The 16509-nt window shown below is 36.8% G+C and overlaps 1 protein-coding gene across 14 annotated transcripts in view; it reads left to right on the top strand.

Annotated features, from left to right (window-relative positions):
* Nucleotides 1–9169, top strand: part of ZDBF2 (zinc finger DBF-type containing 2) — a 49909-nt gene extending 40740 nt beyond the window's left edge. For 12 of the 14 annotated variants that reach the window (XM_058300297.2, XM_058300295.2, XM_071216166.1 and 9 more), the window contains one exon: nucleotides 4343–7326. In XM_058300297.2, coding sequence (XP_058156280.1) covers nucleotides 4343–7172 — 2830 coding nt within the window. In that variant the 3' untranslated portion in view covers nucleotides 7173–7326. Of the gene's footprint in view, nucleotides 1–4342 lie in introns of all 14 variants that reach the window. The other 2 variants (XM_071216168.1, XM_071216167.1) reach the window with 1 other exon arrangement.
* The last annotated feature ends 7340 nt before the right edge of the window (nucleotides 9170–16509 follow it).

Genomic DNA, 16509 nt, shown 5'->3' with positions numbered 1-16509 from the left:
TTTAGGGAGGGGTTTGCTTGTAATTTTTTCCTGTCTTCTTGAATTGGGTGCTCATTTATTTGTTAATAGTTTCTATTTATTAATTCTTGTAATGGATATATTTAAGTATATGAAGTATCCATTTTGGCCATATCACATAGATTTTGATATGTAGCTGTTTTATTTATTTATAGATAGCTTTTCAAAATTTCCTTTTTAATGTTTAGATTTTTGGAGAGTTTTTTGTTGTGAAGTTAATTAAAAATGAGAAAAAATATAGTTTGTGACTTAGTTGTTAGTCATAACCACATACACTTAAAAATATAGATGTAAATCAGAGTATCTGTACAGTGATTCCTAACCCTTTTTGGGGTTTTGCCAACTTGTTTGATTTCATGATTTTACTTTCATTTGTTTTCTTCTCTTCCTTCCTTTCTTTTCTTAGCCAAATGTTACAAAATAGTTTTATTTGAGGATCTGATATTCTTTAAGACATGGAGATAATTTAGTCTCAGAAAAACTTTGGGAAACATTGTACCCAAAATTTTATTCATTAGAGTTCAGAAGTCTGAAATATTAGGGAATTTTTGCTCTATCATGACATTATATATATATTTAGGAGGTACCAGGAATTGGACCTAGGACCTTGTACATGGGAAGCAGGTGCTCAGCCACTGACCTTCAGCCATTCCCCAGTGAGAGTTGGTTTATTTGTTCATTAGTTTGTTTCTGGGAGGTACAGGGAATCGAACTTGGGACTTCATACATGGGAAGCAGGTGCTCAAACAGTCGAGTTACCTCTATTCCCCATGACACTACATATTAATATGAGGGTTTGTCTTTTTCTTTTCCAAATTTCAAGTTAATTTTTGTTAAGATAATAAATGGGAAAGAAAGTAGCAGTGATATTAATGATGTGCTTAATAAGAAACAGCTGCATGTGACTGACACATATGCATGTTCTCTCAGATAAATGTATCTCTTGAATTGAAAAATATTTAATAGAAGTATTTTAATATGTTGATCTATTTTTTGTTTTTATTATTTTTAATAGACTTTTTATAACAAGTTTAGATTTACAGAAAAATTGAGAAGCTAATACTGAGAGTCTCCATATACTCATTTTCCCTTTTTTATAAGATCTAATGTGGTATCCTGGAAAGAAATCAGGAACTGAAAAAGACACTGGATTAAAGCTAAGGAAATCTGAATAAACCATACCTTTAGTTAATAATAATGTTTCAATAGTGGTTCATTAATTGTAACAAATATAGTATACTAATGTAAGATGTTAATGGTATCATTCATTGACTTTGCCTCAGCATCTGGCATAGGACGTCAAAGTCAGTACCTAGCATAGTACTAAGTTCTTAGTAGATGGTTGTTGTATAACTGAATTTTTGCCTTCCTTTAATTAAGAATTTAGGACCTGTCATTATTGTCAAGTCACCTGGTTATATTAATATTTATTTGAAAGAGCAATTGCAAAGTGCTTTGGGTCTTTTTTTTTTTTTTTTTTTTTAAGATTTATTTTTTTTATTTATTCCCCTCCCCTCCCCCGGTTGTCTGTTTTCTGTGTCTTTTTGCTGCGTCTTGTTTCTTTGTCCGCTTCTGTTGTCATCAGCGGCACGGGAAGTGTGGGCGGCGCCATTCCTCGGCAGGCTGCTCCCTCCTTCGCGCTGGGCGGCTCTCCTTACCGGTGCACTCCTTGCGCGTGGGGCTCCCCTACGCGGGGGACATCCCTGTGTGGCACGGTACTCCTTGCGCGCATCAGCACTGCACATGGGCCAGCTCCACACGGGTCAAGGAGGCCCGGGGTTTGAACCGCGGACCTCCCATGTGGTAGACGGACGCCCTAACCACTGGGCCAAAGTCCGTTTCCCTGCTTTGGGTCTTGATGCTACTAGAGGAGATCCATAGGCTGGTTTTAGATATCAAAGTTTTAGATATTTTAGAAAATAATTTAAATTAAAAATCTGAATGGGAAATGCATGCACACAGACATAATTCAAAAGGCACATTTAAAAACCAAGTCTTCCTCTTATCCTTGCCTCCAGCCACCCTATTCACCTTTATGTGGTCATCCAGGGTGACCAGTTTTTTAATGTGTCCTTCTATAGATATTCTGAGTGTATGGTCTGTCTTCCCCTATGTTACATGAACGGTCAATTTCAGTCATTTACTCTTACCAAAAAAAAGTAGCAGTGAATATTTTTATACATTCTTCATCAAACACATGAGGAAACCAAAAATAGAATTATAAGTTCAGGAAAGTATATTAGCTTCCTCAAGCTTAAAGCCACAGAAATTTATTCTGTTTCAGTTCTGGAGGCTAGAAGTCCGAAATCAAGGTGTTGGCAGGGTTATGCTCCATCCAGAACCCTTCAGGAGGATCCTTTCTTGCCTCTTTCAGCTTCTGGTAGCCCCAGGCATTCCTTGGCTTGTGGTAGCTTAACTTTGATCTCTGCCTCAGTTTTTTTTTTTTTTTTTTTTTAATTTTTAAAAAGATATTTAGATTATATAAATGTCACATAAAAAATATAGGGGATTCCCATTCATTGTGCTCCCCACATCTCCCACATTTTCCCACATTAACAACATCCTTCATTAGTGAGGTACAAGTCATTGCAATTGATGAACACATTTTGGAGCATTGCCACTAAGTGTGGATTAAAATTTACATTGTAGTTTACACTCTTTCCCACACAATTCTGTAGGCTATAAACAAGATTTATAATGGCCTGTATCTGTTGTTGCATTGTCATTCAGGACAATTCCAAGTCCCCAAAAAACCCCTGTACTACACCTAGGGGTTGTGTTCCCATAGGACCTACGGATGGACTTTCTTGCTTGCAGTAGTAGACTCTCTCAGTTCCTTGGTACGATAGTTGTCCATCATCACCTCCATATTAGTTGTCCTGGGTGAGACCAATGAACTGGAGAACAGGTGTTGCAATTCCAGTGAAATTCAGGGCCCAGCTGGTGCATGGACAGCCCAAAGATTAAGTCTCTTGAAGTTGGTACACCTACCAACTCTAGTACTAATAGGTTCAAATAGAAGGACAGAAGAGCCATGTGTAGGGAAACCACAATTGAGTCCAACTCTCACTCTGGGGAGACTAAATTCCAAAGTAGAGCCCACTGGCAAGGCACCAAACTCCTGAGCTATGTGCCCTGACTATAGTGTCTCGATGTCTCCAGAGCCTTCCTGCCCCCCCCCCTCCCCTATTTGGGGTAGTATCTACTTTGGCAGTCAAAGAGATCCTGCTGAGATATGCATAAGCATAACTTCTGGAATGACCTTCCTACTCACTTTGAAGTCTCTTAGCCATATAAACTCATTTGTCTTTACTTTTCCCTGCTTTTGGTCATGATCTTTTTCTAGTTGCATTGCTAGCTGATGCTTGGTAGTAATCCCTCAGTGCCAGGGAGGCTCATCCCTGGGAGTCATGTCCCATACTGGGGGGAAGGTAATGTATTTATATGCTGAGTTCGGCTTAGAATCTGCCTCAGTTTTTTGGCCACATTCCCTCTGTGTGTGTGTGTAACTGTCCATATTTCCCTTTTATGGCTTCCCTTTTAAGGGCTTCAGTCATACTGGATTTAGTGCCCATGGAATCCAGTATGACCTTATATTAATTCATTACCTCTGCAAAGCCCCTATTTCCAAATAAGTTCACTTTCACAGATGCTTGGTGTCAAGAGTTCAACATATCTTTTTTGGGGAGCACAATTTAATCCATATGAAAGGGTTTATACATTTTAAATTTTAATAGATATTGCCAAATTGTTCTTCAAAGAGGTTAAACTAATCTATACTTCTACCAGCAATTTAAATCCCTGTATCCTTTCACCCTTGCCAAAACAATGTATTATAATAATAACTAACATTTATGAGTTCTTACTATGTATTATGCTTTTTTAAGTGAAGCCCTTTAAATATAACAAATTTACTCCTCAAAAAAATCTCATCAGGGAAAATGCTATTATTATTGTTCCCCTTTTCCAGAGGTAGAAAACTGAGGCATAGAGAAGTTTAGTAACTTTTGGCAAACTTTCTGATATTTACCACTTGATAACTGAAAAATATGTAGTTTTATTTGCATTTTTTTCTAATGTTTAGGAACTATTTGTACTTACTAAGTAGTAGCAATTGCTTTAGATACCACCATTCTCTTCTTTTGCTTCCCTGAAATATATACAGTCTACATCCTGATATTATTGCCTTGATTATTTGTCCTCTGAGGATGACCTAGAATAAAAAGAAATAGCATTTATTGTGCATTTATTTTAATACTTAAAATAGATATTTGAATTTTTTAGATATTAGGATATTTTTATGGATTTCCTCCTTGCTTTTTAGATCAGCACACAATGAGAGACTTCTTATGAATCCTGTGTCACCATCTGAAGTGGCTCATTTTGATGATTTTATTCCTGAAGAAATGGCTGAGGACACTGCTGGATTCACAGTAGAGAAACCCACCAAGAGTTTGGAACCTGTTGAAGAATTATGTTCCAGACCTAGAAAATCTCAAGAATATACACAGAATGTTTTAATTAGACCATCAGTTATTAAAAAACTAGAAAAAGGACAGCAGCAGCCCTTGGAGTTTGTTCATAAAATTGGGAGCCATATTAAAGAATTTAATCTAATAGATGTTGGTCAAGCTTCAAATAATGGACAAAATTTAGTATCTTGCTCAGTGATTTCCAGTGTTCCTACTGGTCATTTATCTGAAAGCTGTTATGACAGACCAGTTATGAATAATATTACTAGGTTACCACTAGCAGCCCATTTGGGTTCAGTTGGCAAATGTGATCCAAAAAAAGTCAACAGAGCTCTTGACCAGGTAGGCAAAGGCTCTAGCAATACTGTGTCATCACCCCATCTGGAATCTTCTTCAATTTCATATCAGAAATCTAAAGAATCAAATAGGAAATCTTTAGGTATAAAATCTGGTAAATTGGTTTTACAAAAAGATATAAAATCTCAGGGTAAAACTTTGTCAACTGGCTTTAAATTCCATGAAATTATGGGTAATGAGGGCTCCTTCAGATTTAAATCTCTTTCAAAGTTACCAGTAAACTCAGCAGTAATCCTGAATAAAACTGACAAGTTTTCTAATAAAGGAATCTTGGAAGATGACATTCCAAAGTACCATGAGGAACTCTTTTCTACTACAGATTGTACCCAACAAGAAAAACATTTAATTTTTAGTAGGTCAGCTTTTTTGGAACAGAACTGCTCAAAGAGTTCTGACATGAAGTTTGATTGTGGCTCTCTTCAGTCAGTGTCTGGTCAACCCCAAGAAACTGTACAAGAATTAAACCTTTGGAAGGAAGAGCAAATTGACCAAGAAGATAAGAACTGTGAATCCAGAGGTTCTGAAATGAGTTTTGATTACAGTTCCTCTTTTCATCCACTGACTGACCAATCTAAAGTGACTGCCAAAGAATTAAACTTTTCAAAGGAAATATATGATGATCTGCAATGTAAAAATAATAAATCTTGTGTTTCTGAAATAAGTTCTGATTGTGATAGCTCTCTTCAGTTGGTTACCAACCAATCTCAAGTGACTGCTAAAGAAATAAGCCTCCAGAAGGCAATACATATTAGCCTGGTTGACAAACGCTATGAATCTAGTAGTTCTGAAATTAATTTTGATTGTGATACCCCCCTTCAGTCAGTTATTGATCACCCCCAACCACCTGTAAAAGAAGTAAACCTTCCCAAGGAGGTACACACCGACTTGATTGATAAGAACTATGAATCTAGTTGTTCTAAAATAAGTACTGATTCTGCTTTCCCATTTCAGACCATGGTTGACCTACTCCCAGTGGCTGTCAAAGAAATAAAACTTCGGAAGAAGTTGCACATTGACTTGGTAGATAAGAACTGTGGATCAAGTTGTTCTGAAACAAGTTTTGATTGTGGTATTTCTCATCAGTCAGTAGTTGACCATCCCCAACTGGCTGTCAAGGAAAGAAACCTAAAAGATAGACATGTTAACCAGAAAGATAAGAAGTATAAACTCAATGGTACTAAAGGATGTCTTGATTGTGATATATGTCTTCAGATAGTAACTGATGAACCTCAGAGGACTGTGGAGGAAATAAATCTTCCGAAAGAGAACATTGACCTTGTGAATAAGAGCTGTGAATCTCATGGTCTTGAAATGCATTTTCATACTGTTGCTCAATTAGTGGCAGACCAGTCTCAAGTAGCAGTTAAAGACGTAAACCTTCGGGAAGTGAATATTGACCTGGAGAATAAGAGTGATGAATCTAGCATTTTTGATTTAAGTTTTGATTCTCATGCTTCTCTTCATCATTCAGCTAATCACCTTCCTCAAGGGGTTTGGGGTGAAACAAATCTTAAAGAGTTCAGTGTTGACATGGAAGTTAAGAGTTATGCATGCTCCAGTTCTGTGTTGACTTTTGATTCTGATCCCCCTCTTTTGTCAGTTACTGAGCAGTCTCAGCTGGCCTTTGATGAGATAAAAAAAGAGCACATTAACTTGGAAGATAGGAGCTGTGAATCTGATAGTTCTGACATAACTTTTGATTCTGATATTCCTCTTCAGTCAGTAGTTGACCAACCTCAAGTGACTGTTGATGGGAAGGAACATATTGATCTGGAAAATAAGAGTAATGAATCTTGTATTTCTGAAATAACTTTTGATTCTGATATACATTTTCATTCAGGAATTGATCAATCTGAAGTAGCTGTTAAAGAAATAACCATTCAGAAAGAAGAGCATGTACACTTAGAAAACAAGAGGGATGAATCCAGTGGTTCTGAAACAAGTGTGAATTCTGATGTCCCTCTTCATTCAGTGACTAATCCTCCTGAAGTAGTAGTTAAAAAGCTAACTCTTCAAAAAGGAAAAAAAGAACACTTAGAAAATAAGGGCAGTGAACCTAATAATTCTGACTTCTTTATGGATTATGATATTACTTTTTTTTCAATGACTGGCCATTCCAAAGTTCCCATTAAAGAAATAAAGTTTCAGAAGGGACAAGTACACTCAGAAAATAAGGGTAATGGACCGAGTGTTTCCGAAATCAGCTTGAAATCTGATATGCCTCTTCACTTAATGACTGAGCATTCAGACAAATCTGTTAAAGATATAAAACTTCAGAAGGAAGAACATATATGTGTAGACAATAAGGACAATAAGGATGGATGAATCAAATGTTTCTAAATTAATTCATGGTTCTGATTTTTCTCTTCACTCTGCAGTTGATCAACCTGAAGTAGCTGTTAAACAGATACACCTTGAAAAGGAAGATCATGCTTACCTGGAAGATAAAAACAGCCAATATAGTGTTTCTGAAATGAGCTTGGATTCTGATTTCTTGTTTCAGTTAATAGTTGATCAACATCAAATAACTATTTTGGAGCAGGAGCATATTGAGCTAGAAGACAAACAAAATCAATCTTGTGGTTCTGAAGTAAGTTTTGATTCTGATGACTCTCTTCAGTCAGTTGCTGACCAACTTAAACTGTTAAAAAAATAAGACTTTGGAAGGATGAAGAAGTTGGCTCGAAAGATAAGAGGGGTGATGCTAGAAGTTGTGAAATTATGTATAATTCTGATGTCCTTCACTCAGTGACTGGCCAAGCTGAAGGAGTGCTTAAGGAGATCAACCTTCAGAAGGAACATGTTAACCTGGAAGATAAGATGGATGAAAGTACTTTGAAATTAAATTTTGATTCTAATGAACCTCTTCAGTCTGTGGCTGATGAAATTCAAGAGGCTATTAAAGAAATAATTTTTCTAAGAGAGGAACATATATGTCTGAATGATAAGGACTATGAGCCCAATGGTTCTGAAATAATTTATGTTTCAAAAGTCCCTCTTTAGTCAGTGGCTGAGCAACCACCAATTTTGAAAGGGGGGTATGCCATTCTGGAAGATAAGGGCTATGAATCCCTCAGCTTCTCTAAAGTGAGACACCACAGTGACACAAATAGGTGGGATGGTAATATGCAATATGAATATAAGAGAAATTACTTTAAGTATTATGATCCATTGACTAATCAAATTGTAATTAATCCTTCCAGAACACAGTAGTACCAGAGTCTGACAGGCATAACTGGGTCAAAATTCATTTCAATGGGAGCAACCTAAACTCCAGTGCACGAGACGACACTCACATACCAAGCTCTCCTTCAGCACCTTTTATGACAGTGCCGGTAAGATATAGACTAAGGTCACATCAAGGGGCCAGTGGATCTTCGTTTTTCTAGAAAAGTCAGAAGTTTTGAATTCTAGTGAGATTCCAAAGGAAAGTAGTTTCCTGTTAACTCTTGTAAGTCAGAATGTTTCCAAAATCTCTCCAAAATCAGTTGGAAATGAGTCTTTAGAAAGTAAAAGTAAAAAGAAAAGGCAGGGAAGAAAGATGACAATTAGTAATAAGCCACATTTTCCCCAAAAGGTTTATAGAACTAATATTCTCCAGCAAAAAAGAATAGCTTCAGAAAAACAGTCAGTTTGGATCAGGACCAAACCAAGTGACATAATTAGAAAGTATATTCCAAAATACTCTGTTTTTGTGCATCATAGATATCAATCCAGGAGTACTTTTATTGGAGTATATCTTAAGAAGAAAAAAACTGATGTCAGTAGTCTAAAGAAGGTGAAGACACCAGCCAAAATGCTTTTAAATACCTTAATTTCATCAACTGGTACTGATGAGCAGTTAAGAGCGATAGCAAGTTCTGCTCTGAAGCCACCTGTACAGGATCCTTCCAGCATTGCAGGAAGGAAGATGAATGGTAATAAAAATCGCCTTAGGGGAAACGGACTTTGGCCCAGTGGTTAGGGCGTCCGTCTACCATATGGGAGGTCCGCGGTTCAAACCCCAGGCCTCCTTGACCCGTGTGGAGCTGGCCATGCGCAGTGCTGATGCGCGCAAGGAGTGCCGTGCCACGCAAGGGTGTCCCCCGCGTGGGGGAGCCCCATGTGCAAGGAGTGCGCCCGTGAGGAAAGCCGCCCAGCGTGAAAAGAAAGAGCAGCCTGCCCAGGAATGGCGCCGCCCACACTTCCCGTGCCGCTGACGACAACAGAAGCGGACAAAGAAACAAGACGCAGCGAACAGACACCAAGAACAGACAACCAGGGGAGGGGGGGAAATTAAATAAATAAATAAATCTTTAAAAAAAAAAAAAAAAAAAAAAAAATCGCCTTAGTACCACCAGACAGCCTTCTAAACCTGTTAAAATATATGATCTGAGAAGTTTATCTTCTCAGACAGCACAATCTGATAGAATAAGGACTCGGCTATCAGATAAATTGAGCGGTAATAAGGTAAACTAGACATTTTTGTATTAAGGCTGGTTGAAGATCCAATACTTGAACTGAAATCCATTTCATCCTTAATGCACAAAGCTTTCCCAACTTTGGGATGAAAATTAACCTTAAAACTATTTTGCTCTAGATAATTATTTTTCAGAACTTTTATATTCATTCGCAGTTAGTGTTTAGGTTCCTGTTTTTTTATTTTGTTTTTTTTTTTTGAGTCAAAAGCATCCTTTGCCCACCGTTTCCTGAAGAAGACTTTCATCTCATAATTTAATTTATATATAAATTATATTATCATTCATCTCATAATATTATATTAATCTCATAATATAATCTTATTTATCTCATAATATAATTTAGCATAACATAAAAGATTTTCTCCCTCAAATCACGTTGCTTATTTTTATGCCTGCATCTCTCTTGCCAGAAGGCTGTAACACTGCATGAATAATTAGAGCAAACATTAAATATTATCTTATTTTCATTTTTTAAAAATTGGAACAAATAATATATTACAGTCTATGTGCTTCAGAGATATATTGTCAATATAGTATACTAAGTGAATAATTAAAAATGTAATAAATTACCTTAACTTTTGACTGGGCTTGTCTTGAATCATCATAAGCAAAAGACAATTTAGCTTTCTTTTAAAATCCTCCCAGAGAATGAGATTCCATAATCTTAAATCCAGTTTTAAAAGCCATCTGGTGATTTTATATACATAACACAAATTCCTTGTGTTCCATTTAAATTGGATCTGCAAGTCCCTAACTTTACTCATTTGGACAGTGCATACCTACAATCTCTGTAGGTTCTTCATTAGCATTATTAGATCTAGAGGGGAAAATCATCTTGCCAGTATGATTATGCTATTCTACCACCTTTACTCTCCTCCACGTAAAGAGTTGGTGGTTTAAATGAAAATCCAGGTTATTTTATGCCTTATATCTTAAAAATATTTTTGACATTACCGTATCATTTTTTCATTATTTGAATTGAAATGATTGGTTTTGGTAATATTAGTTAGGGAGGCATTAATTTTTTTCATTGGTAAATTATTTATAACCTTAATATTTTAAAAGATTGAATAAAACTGATAATGTAAGTAAAGGCCCAGTTTGCAAATGAAAAACTATGTATTTTTACATTAGGCTTAGCTTTCTTTAAGCTTGCTAAGGAAAGTTATTAAAGTATTTAGCTGATTATAATAATTCTAATAAAAGGTGTGAATTATACAGTTTAAATCTGGGGTGCTCAATATATAGCATTTATTCAGGGTTGCTGGGTTGAGCTGTTACAGATGCATCCAATTTCCTATTAAGCCAAGATCTCAGATCTCAATGCTAGGAACTTGAATTTCAACTATATGGTATAACTTCCATATTTTATTGAAACTAGGATCAATGGTAAGATATTATTATGATTTCAGAGATATAAAATGGGTTATTTTAGTATTAATGAAAATGCAATATAACATTTGGTTTCTAAATGTGGTTTTATTTCAGGACCATTTAACCTGTGGGTATGTTATAATGGTGTTTTGTTGTAGTTTCTTCAAAATTTAAGTAGTAATTATTTTTTAAAAACTGGCAAATATATATATTTTTAGTTGCAATGTGGCATATGTAGCATTTCCTTCAACTGTGCCTCCTTATATACAAACATTTTAATTTCCTTCTAAAATATCACTATAGGCCATTAGTTCAAAATAATCCTCCAGTTTTAATTTAGTAAGGAAACTGTCCCATTGATCATGAAGTAAACAGCTAATATATAAAAATATTCTATTTGTGGGTATTAGTGTCTTCCTATGGGATAGATAAATTATTCTCTTAAGTACTAGTAGTAAACATTCTGCATGCTTTTAATGTAAGTTGAAAAACAAGAGAACATATGGAAATAATGTATAATATATATACATCATATACATATACATCATACAGAGAGGGAAACTCATATTCAAGTGATTAAAATTTAAAGTTAAAACAATTTTATTACCTTTTTTAGGTTGTAAACTTCTAAATACCATTTTTAAAAAAAGGAATGTATTTAAACTGTATATTTTTGAAACTATAAAGTAAAACACAATACTGATTATTTCAGTTTTTCACTGTCTGTTCTCTGTGTCCTACTGTTGTACATTCTTCTTTGTTTGCTTGTCTTCTCATCTTCTCTTTAGGAGGCACTGGGAACGGATTCCAGGACCTTCCCACGTGGGAAAGAGGCACTCAATCGCCCAAGCCACCTCAGCTCCCTGGTTTGTTGTGTCTCTCCTCTGTGTCTCTTTTTGTTGTGTCATCTTGTTGCACCAGCTCTCTGTGCCATGTGGGCCAGCTTGCTTTTTACCAGGAGGCCCTGGGAATTGAACCCGGCACCCTCTATATGGTAGATGGAGTCCAGTTGCTTGAGCCACATCTGTTTCCCCTGATTATTTTGTTTAACAGTTTGGAAATGTTTCCTAATTTTTATAATCAACATTAATTTAGACAAGGTTGAAAACTTGAAATTGTAAAAATTATCATTTAAATTAAATCCAGAAATTAATTACTTTCAGTATTTGGTAGGATATAAGATGTGCCCCTTTGACTAAGTACATTTTGGCTTAACTTGCAGAATAGATGAAACAGTAGAATGTTTTCACATATTCAAGAATACATTGTTTCTTTTAATAGTGAAAAATCAAATTACGACCATAACTAGTATTTATTAAATTTGTCCTTATTCAGTATGTTGCAGAGATTTTTAATTATAATTGCCTAAGTTGTACAGTGTGGACCATATTATGTAAAGGGTGTTGTGCATTTGTACATTTGAATTATTTATGTAACTAGGGCTCTGAGTGGTACTTTTTTTTTGTAAAGAGAAACTATATTTAAATTTTCAAATAGTGATATATTTTCATGTAAAACTAATGTGAAGACTAATACTGTATTTTTTAAAATGCAATTTAAAGGCTAAGCTTGTATTTAATTATATAATATTATATATTTAAATATGTCTTTACTTTTTCCTCATGTTAGACACTTTTTCCGGAAATACTTAAAGAATCAGAGAATAATGGAAACAAAAATATATTTTACAATTGGTTTGAGAAATAGTAAATAAAAGGAATAAATGTTGATGCTGGTGAGAAGATAGTTTAACTGAAGATACACAGGTTATATGTAATGGAGCAGTTACTTCAAAGGATTGAAATTAAATAACTATTTCTTAGTATGGTAGAATGCTGGATTAGCAACTTTTTTTTTTTTGAGTAGAATTGACATCTTAATGATATTTTGTCTTCTAATCCTTGAGCATGGAATGGTCTTCGAATTATTTAGGACTTTTTTGGTTTCTTTTAGCATTGGGTTGTAGTTTTCTGAATATAAGTGCTTTACATTATTAGTTAAGTTATTCCTATTTGAGTTTCATCTGTCATATTTTATTTTTACCACTCTTTTGACATTTTTAGTTACTTCTATTGATATAACCTTCATTTCTAGACTCTCTTCCAGGCCTCTCTCTCCTGTCTTTTCTTTTCAGGCTCTAGCACACCCTCTAGTGTTTCCTGAAAATCTGGTCTCTTGCTTAGAAATTCTCTCAGTTTCTGTTTATCTGTGAATATTCTAATCTCGCCCTCATTTTTGAAAGATAGTCTTGCTGGATATAAATTTCTTGGCTGGAAGTTTTTCTCTCATATCTTAAATATATCAGACCATTATTTTCTTGCCTCCATGGTTTCTGGTGAAAAATCAGCACTTAATGTTATTGGATATCCCTTATATATTATGCATTGCTTTTCTCTTGCTGCTCTCAGAATTTTCTCTTTGTCTTTGGCCTTTGACATTCTGATGAGTATGTGTCTTGGAGTTTGTCTATTTGGATTTTTTTGGATGGGAGTACGTTATGTTTCTTGGACAGGAATATCTATGTCCTTCAATAGGGTTGGGAAATTTTCTACTGTTATTTCTTTAAATATTCCTTTTACCCCTTTTCCCTTCTCTTCTCCTTCTGGGACACCCGTGACACATATGTTTGCACATCTCTGGCTGTCATTTAGTTCCCTGAGACTTTGTTCAATTTTTTCCATACTTCATCTGTTCTTTTGTATATTCACTTTCAGAGGCCATTTCTTCAAGCTCACCAGTCCTTTCCTCTGCCTCCTCAAATCTCCTATTATGTGATTCCAGTGTTTTTTAAATTTCATATATTGTACCTTTCATTCCCATAAGATCTGCTATTTTTCTATGCATGCTTTCAAATTCTTTGTGCTCATCCAGTATCTTCTTAACATCCTTAATCTCTTTAGCCATTTCATTGAATTTATTAAGGAGATTTGTTTGAACATCTGTGATTAGTTGTCTCAACTCCTTTATGTCATCTGGAGGTTTATCTTGTTTCTTTAACTGGGCTAATATCTTCCTGTTTCTTGGTGTGGACTGTAATTTTTGTTTGGTATCTTGGTATCTGTCTTACAAGAGTATTTATTCTTCATGCAGTTTTCCTCTTTAGTTTAGGGCTTCCTGCCCTTTCTCCCTTGCTGGTGGTGCAGTAGGAGCTAAGGATGTAATTGGTGCTATAAGCTGTGGTGGCTTAAGCTGCCCTCATTGCCCCAACGACTGATGAAGCTTCTCCCAACTTTCTCCTTTCCCAGAGGTAGGGACAGAGTCACAGTTATGTGGAATAATCCAAGTCATGCAGGCCTAGACTGTAGTTACCCAGAGAGACTAATGAAGCTTCATGCCCCTTTCTCCCCTGCCTGGGGTGGGGATGGAGCTGCAGGTATGGGCAGCAGCCTATGCAGTGCTGGTCCAAGATGACCACAGTTGCCCGGGTTGACTTCCAGTTATTCACTTTGTGCCAGCCATAGGTACCCACAGTTACCTGTATAGGCTGGTGCAGAGCTAGCCAGCCTTCTCCCGGCCAGAGGTGGGGCTGAAGCCTAGGCTAGGGCTGCAGGCCGATCTGGGTGAAAGAAACTGGTTCCTACCATTGTGATCTTTGGTCATCCTGGCTTCCCCTCAGGCTGGGGGTGGAATCAAAATGGCGGCCACCGGCCTCTTTCCTACTTGGGCAGATTCACACCCCAGCTGTTCCCAGGGCTATATATCTTAGCCATCCGAGTCTACCAATCAGTAGCTGAAATCGGCAGCCAACCGACTCCTCCTCCCTTGTTTTTGGGAAATGGAGCTTCCAATTCCAGTCACAGAACAGCTCCTGGGGTGGCTTGCGCGACCAGAGTAGGATAATCGCTGGCTTCCGCAGCTTGGCGGGCAATTTCCCGGAGAGGCTGATTTGGGTCACTGCAACTTCCTCCCTGTCAGACTTGGCAGTGGGACTTAGGCTAGACATGCAATCTGATCTGGATGGAAAGAAGCTGGTCCCCACCAGCACTGTGGTTTCAATCCGCCCCGCTTCCCCTTGTGCCAGGCGCAGAGTTAAGATGGTGGCTCCCGGCCTCTTTCTAACTTGGACAGGCTCAAACTTTAGCTTTTTTCAGGATTATACTTTAGCCTGCTGAATTTACTCATCAGTAGCTGAAGATGGTGCCCAACCATCTCTTCCCCACCATTTTTGGGAAGTGGAGCTTTCAATTCAAGCTGTGGAACTGCTCCTGAGGTGGCTTGTGCCTCCAGTGGAGGATGGGCACTGGCCTCCGTGGTGTGGAGCGCTCTAACTATGAGTCTACTCTGCAGACAGGCAATATCCTTTCATTCCTTCAGGGATGTTGTAGGATGCCCTTCTGCCGCCTGAAGCCCCCAAACAGGTACTTCAGCTAGCTCAGGTAGCTCTGGGTATTTACTAACTGCCCTGGAGCAGGAGCTGATTCTAGGAGCTCCTTTCTCTGCCGCCATCTTGCTGGTTCTATCTGAACTTAATCTTTTTTTTTCCTATGCTTATAATTCATTGCATGCATGTTGATTTTTACATGTATTTTAGTTTCCAAGTTTTTAACCTGGATGTGTGTGTGTGTACATGTGTGTGCACATGCTGAGCCCTTATCAAGTGCCAGGCATTGTTCTAAGCTTTGGACCTATATTATTTCATTTGATCGTCAAAGAACCCTTACAAATTAGGTACTATAATTATCTCTATATATCAGATGAGAAAATTGGGATCTAGAGTAGTTAAGTAATCTTCTCAAAGTCAAAAAGCTAAATAAATGGTGGAGCCAGTATGCTAAACTCAAATACTACTGTGATTGCACATTCAGTTCTTTTAGCCACTATTCTATTCTGCCTGCTATCCAGAGTTCTAAAATTGTAGACATAGAATTTTACAACTTGAAAGGGATCTTATGTCACCTGATCCATCCTTCCCATTTTATTCATGATACAGACCCAGAAAGATTAATTGACTTGCAGAAGATTCTAGTTTTATTTTTAATTTGTATATCATAAAATCCATCTGTTTTTAAGCATACAGTTCAGTGATTTTTAGTAAACTTACTAAGTTGTGCAACTGTCACCACAGTCCAGTGTTTGAACATTTTCATCCCTCCAGTAAGATTCCTCATGCTTGTTTATAGTTGATCCCCATTTCTACCACTGGCCCCAGGTCACCACTAATCTACTTTCTATCTTTGTGGATTTGCCTCTTCTAGGTATCTAATATATATATAAATAGAGTCATGCATATATAGTCTTTTGTACCTGCCTTCTTTCATTTGGCATAATGTATTTTTTGTTTGCTTGTTTTAGTCAATTTTATTGATGAATATTAATAAAGCATACAGTACATCCGAAGTGTACAATCAATAGTATTTGGTATAATCATATAGTTGTGCATTTATCATGTTGGGATTTTTTAAACTAAATTTATTTGTACATATTAATAAAGTATACAGTTCATCCAAAGTGAGTGGGAAGAAGAGATGTGATGTGGAGGCATTTTCAGGACTTGGAGTTGTTCTGGGTGGTACTGCAGGGACAGTTACTGGACATTGTGTGTCCTCCCATGGCCCACTGGGTAGACTGGAGGAGAATGTAAACTATAATGTGGACCATTGACCATGTGGTGCAGCAGTGCTCAGAGATGTATTCACCAAGTGCAATGAATGTCCCATGATGATGGAGGAGGTTGTTGTTATGGGAGGAGTGGGGTGAGGGGGGTGGAGGGTATATGGGGACCTCATATTTTTTGAATGTAACATTAAAAAAAAAAAAAGACAAAAAAAAACATTGACTGTAGGATAAACAATAAATGTCAAACTTATTCACGCTAAAAAAAACACAAA

Source organism: Dasypus novemcinctus, chromosome 7 (assembly GCF_030445035.2).
Source record: "Dasypus novemcinctus isolate mDasNov1 chromosome 7, mDasNov1.1.hap2, whole genome shotgun sequence".
In the NCBI taxonomy this organism is placed as follows: Eukaryota; Metazoa; Chordata; class Mammalia; order Cingulata; family Dasypodidae; genus Dasypus; species Dasypus novemcinctus.
Note: the sequence above shows the minus strand (reverse complement) of the source record. Positions and strands in the feature narration are given on the sequence as shown.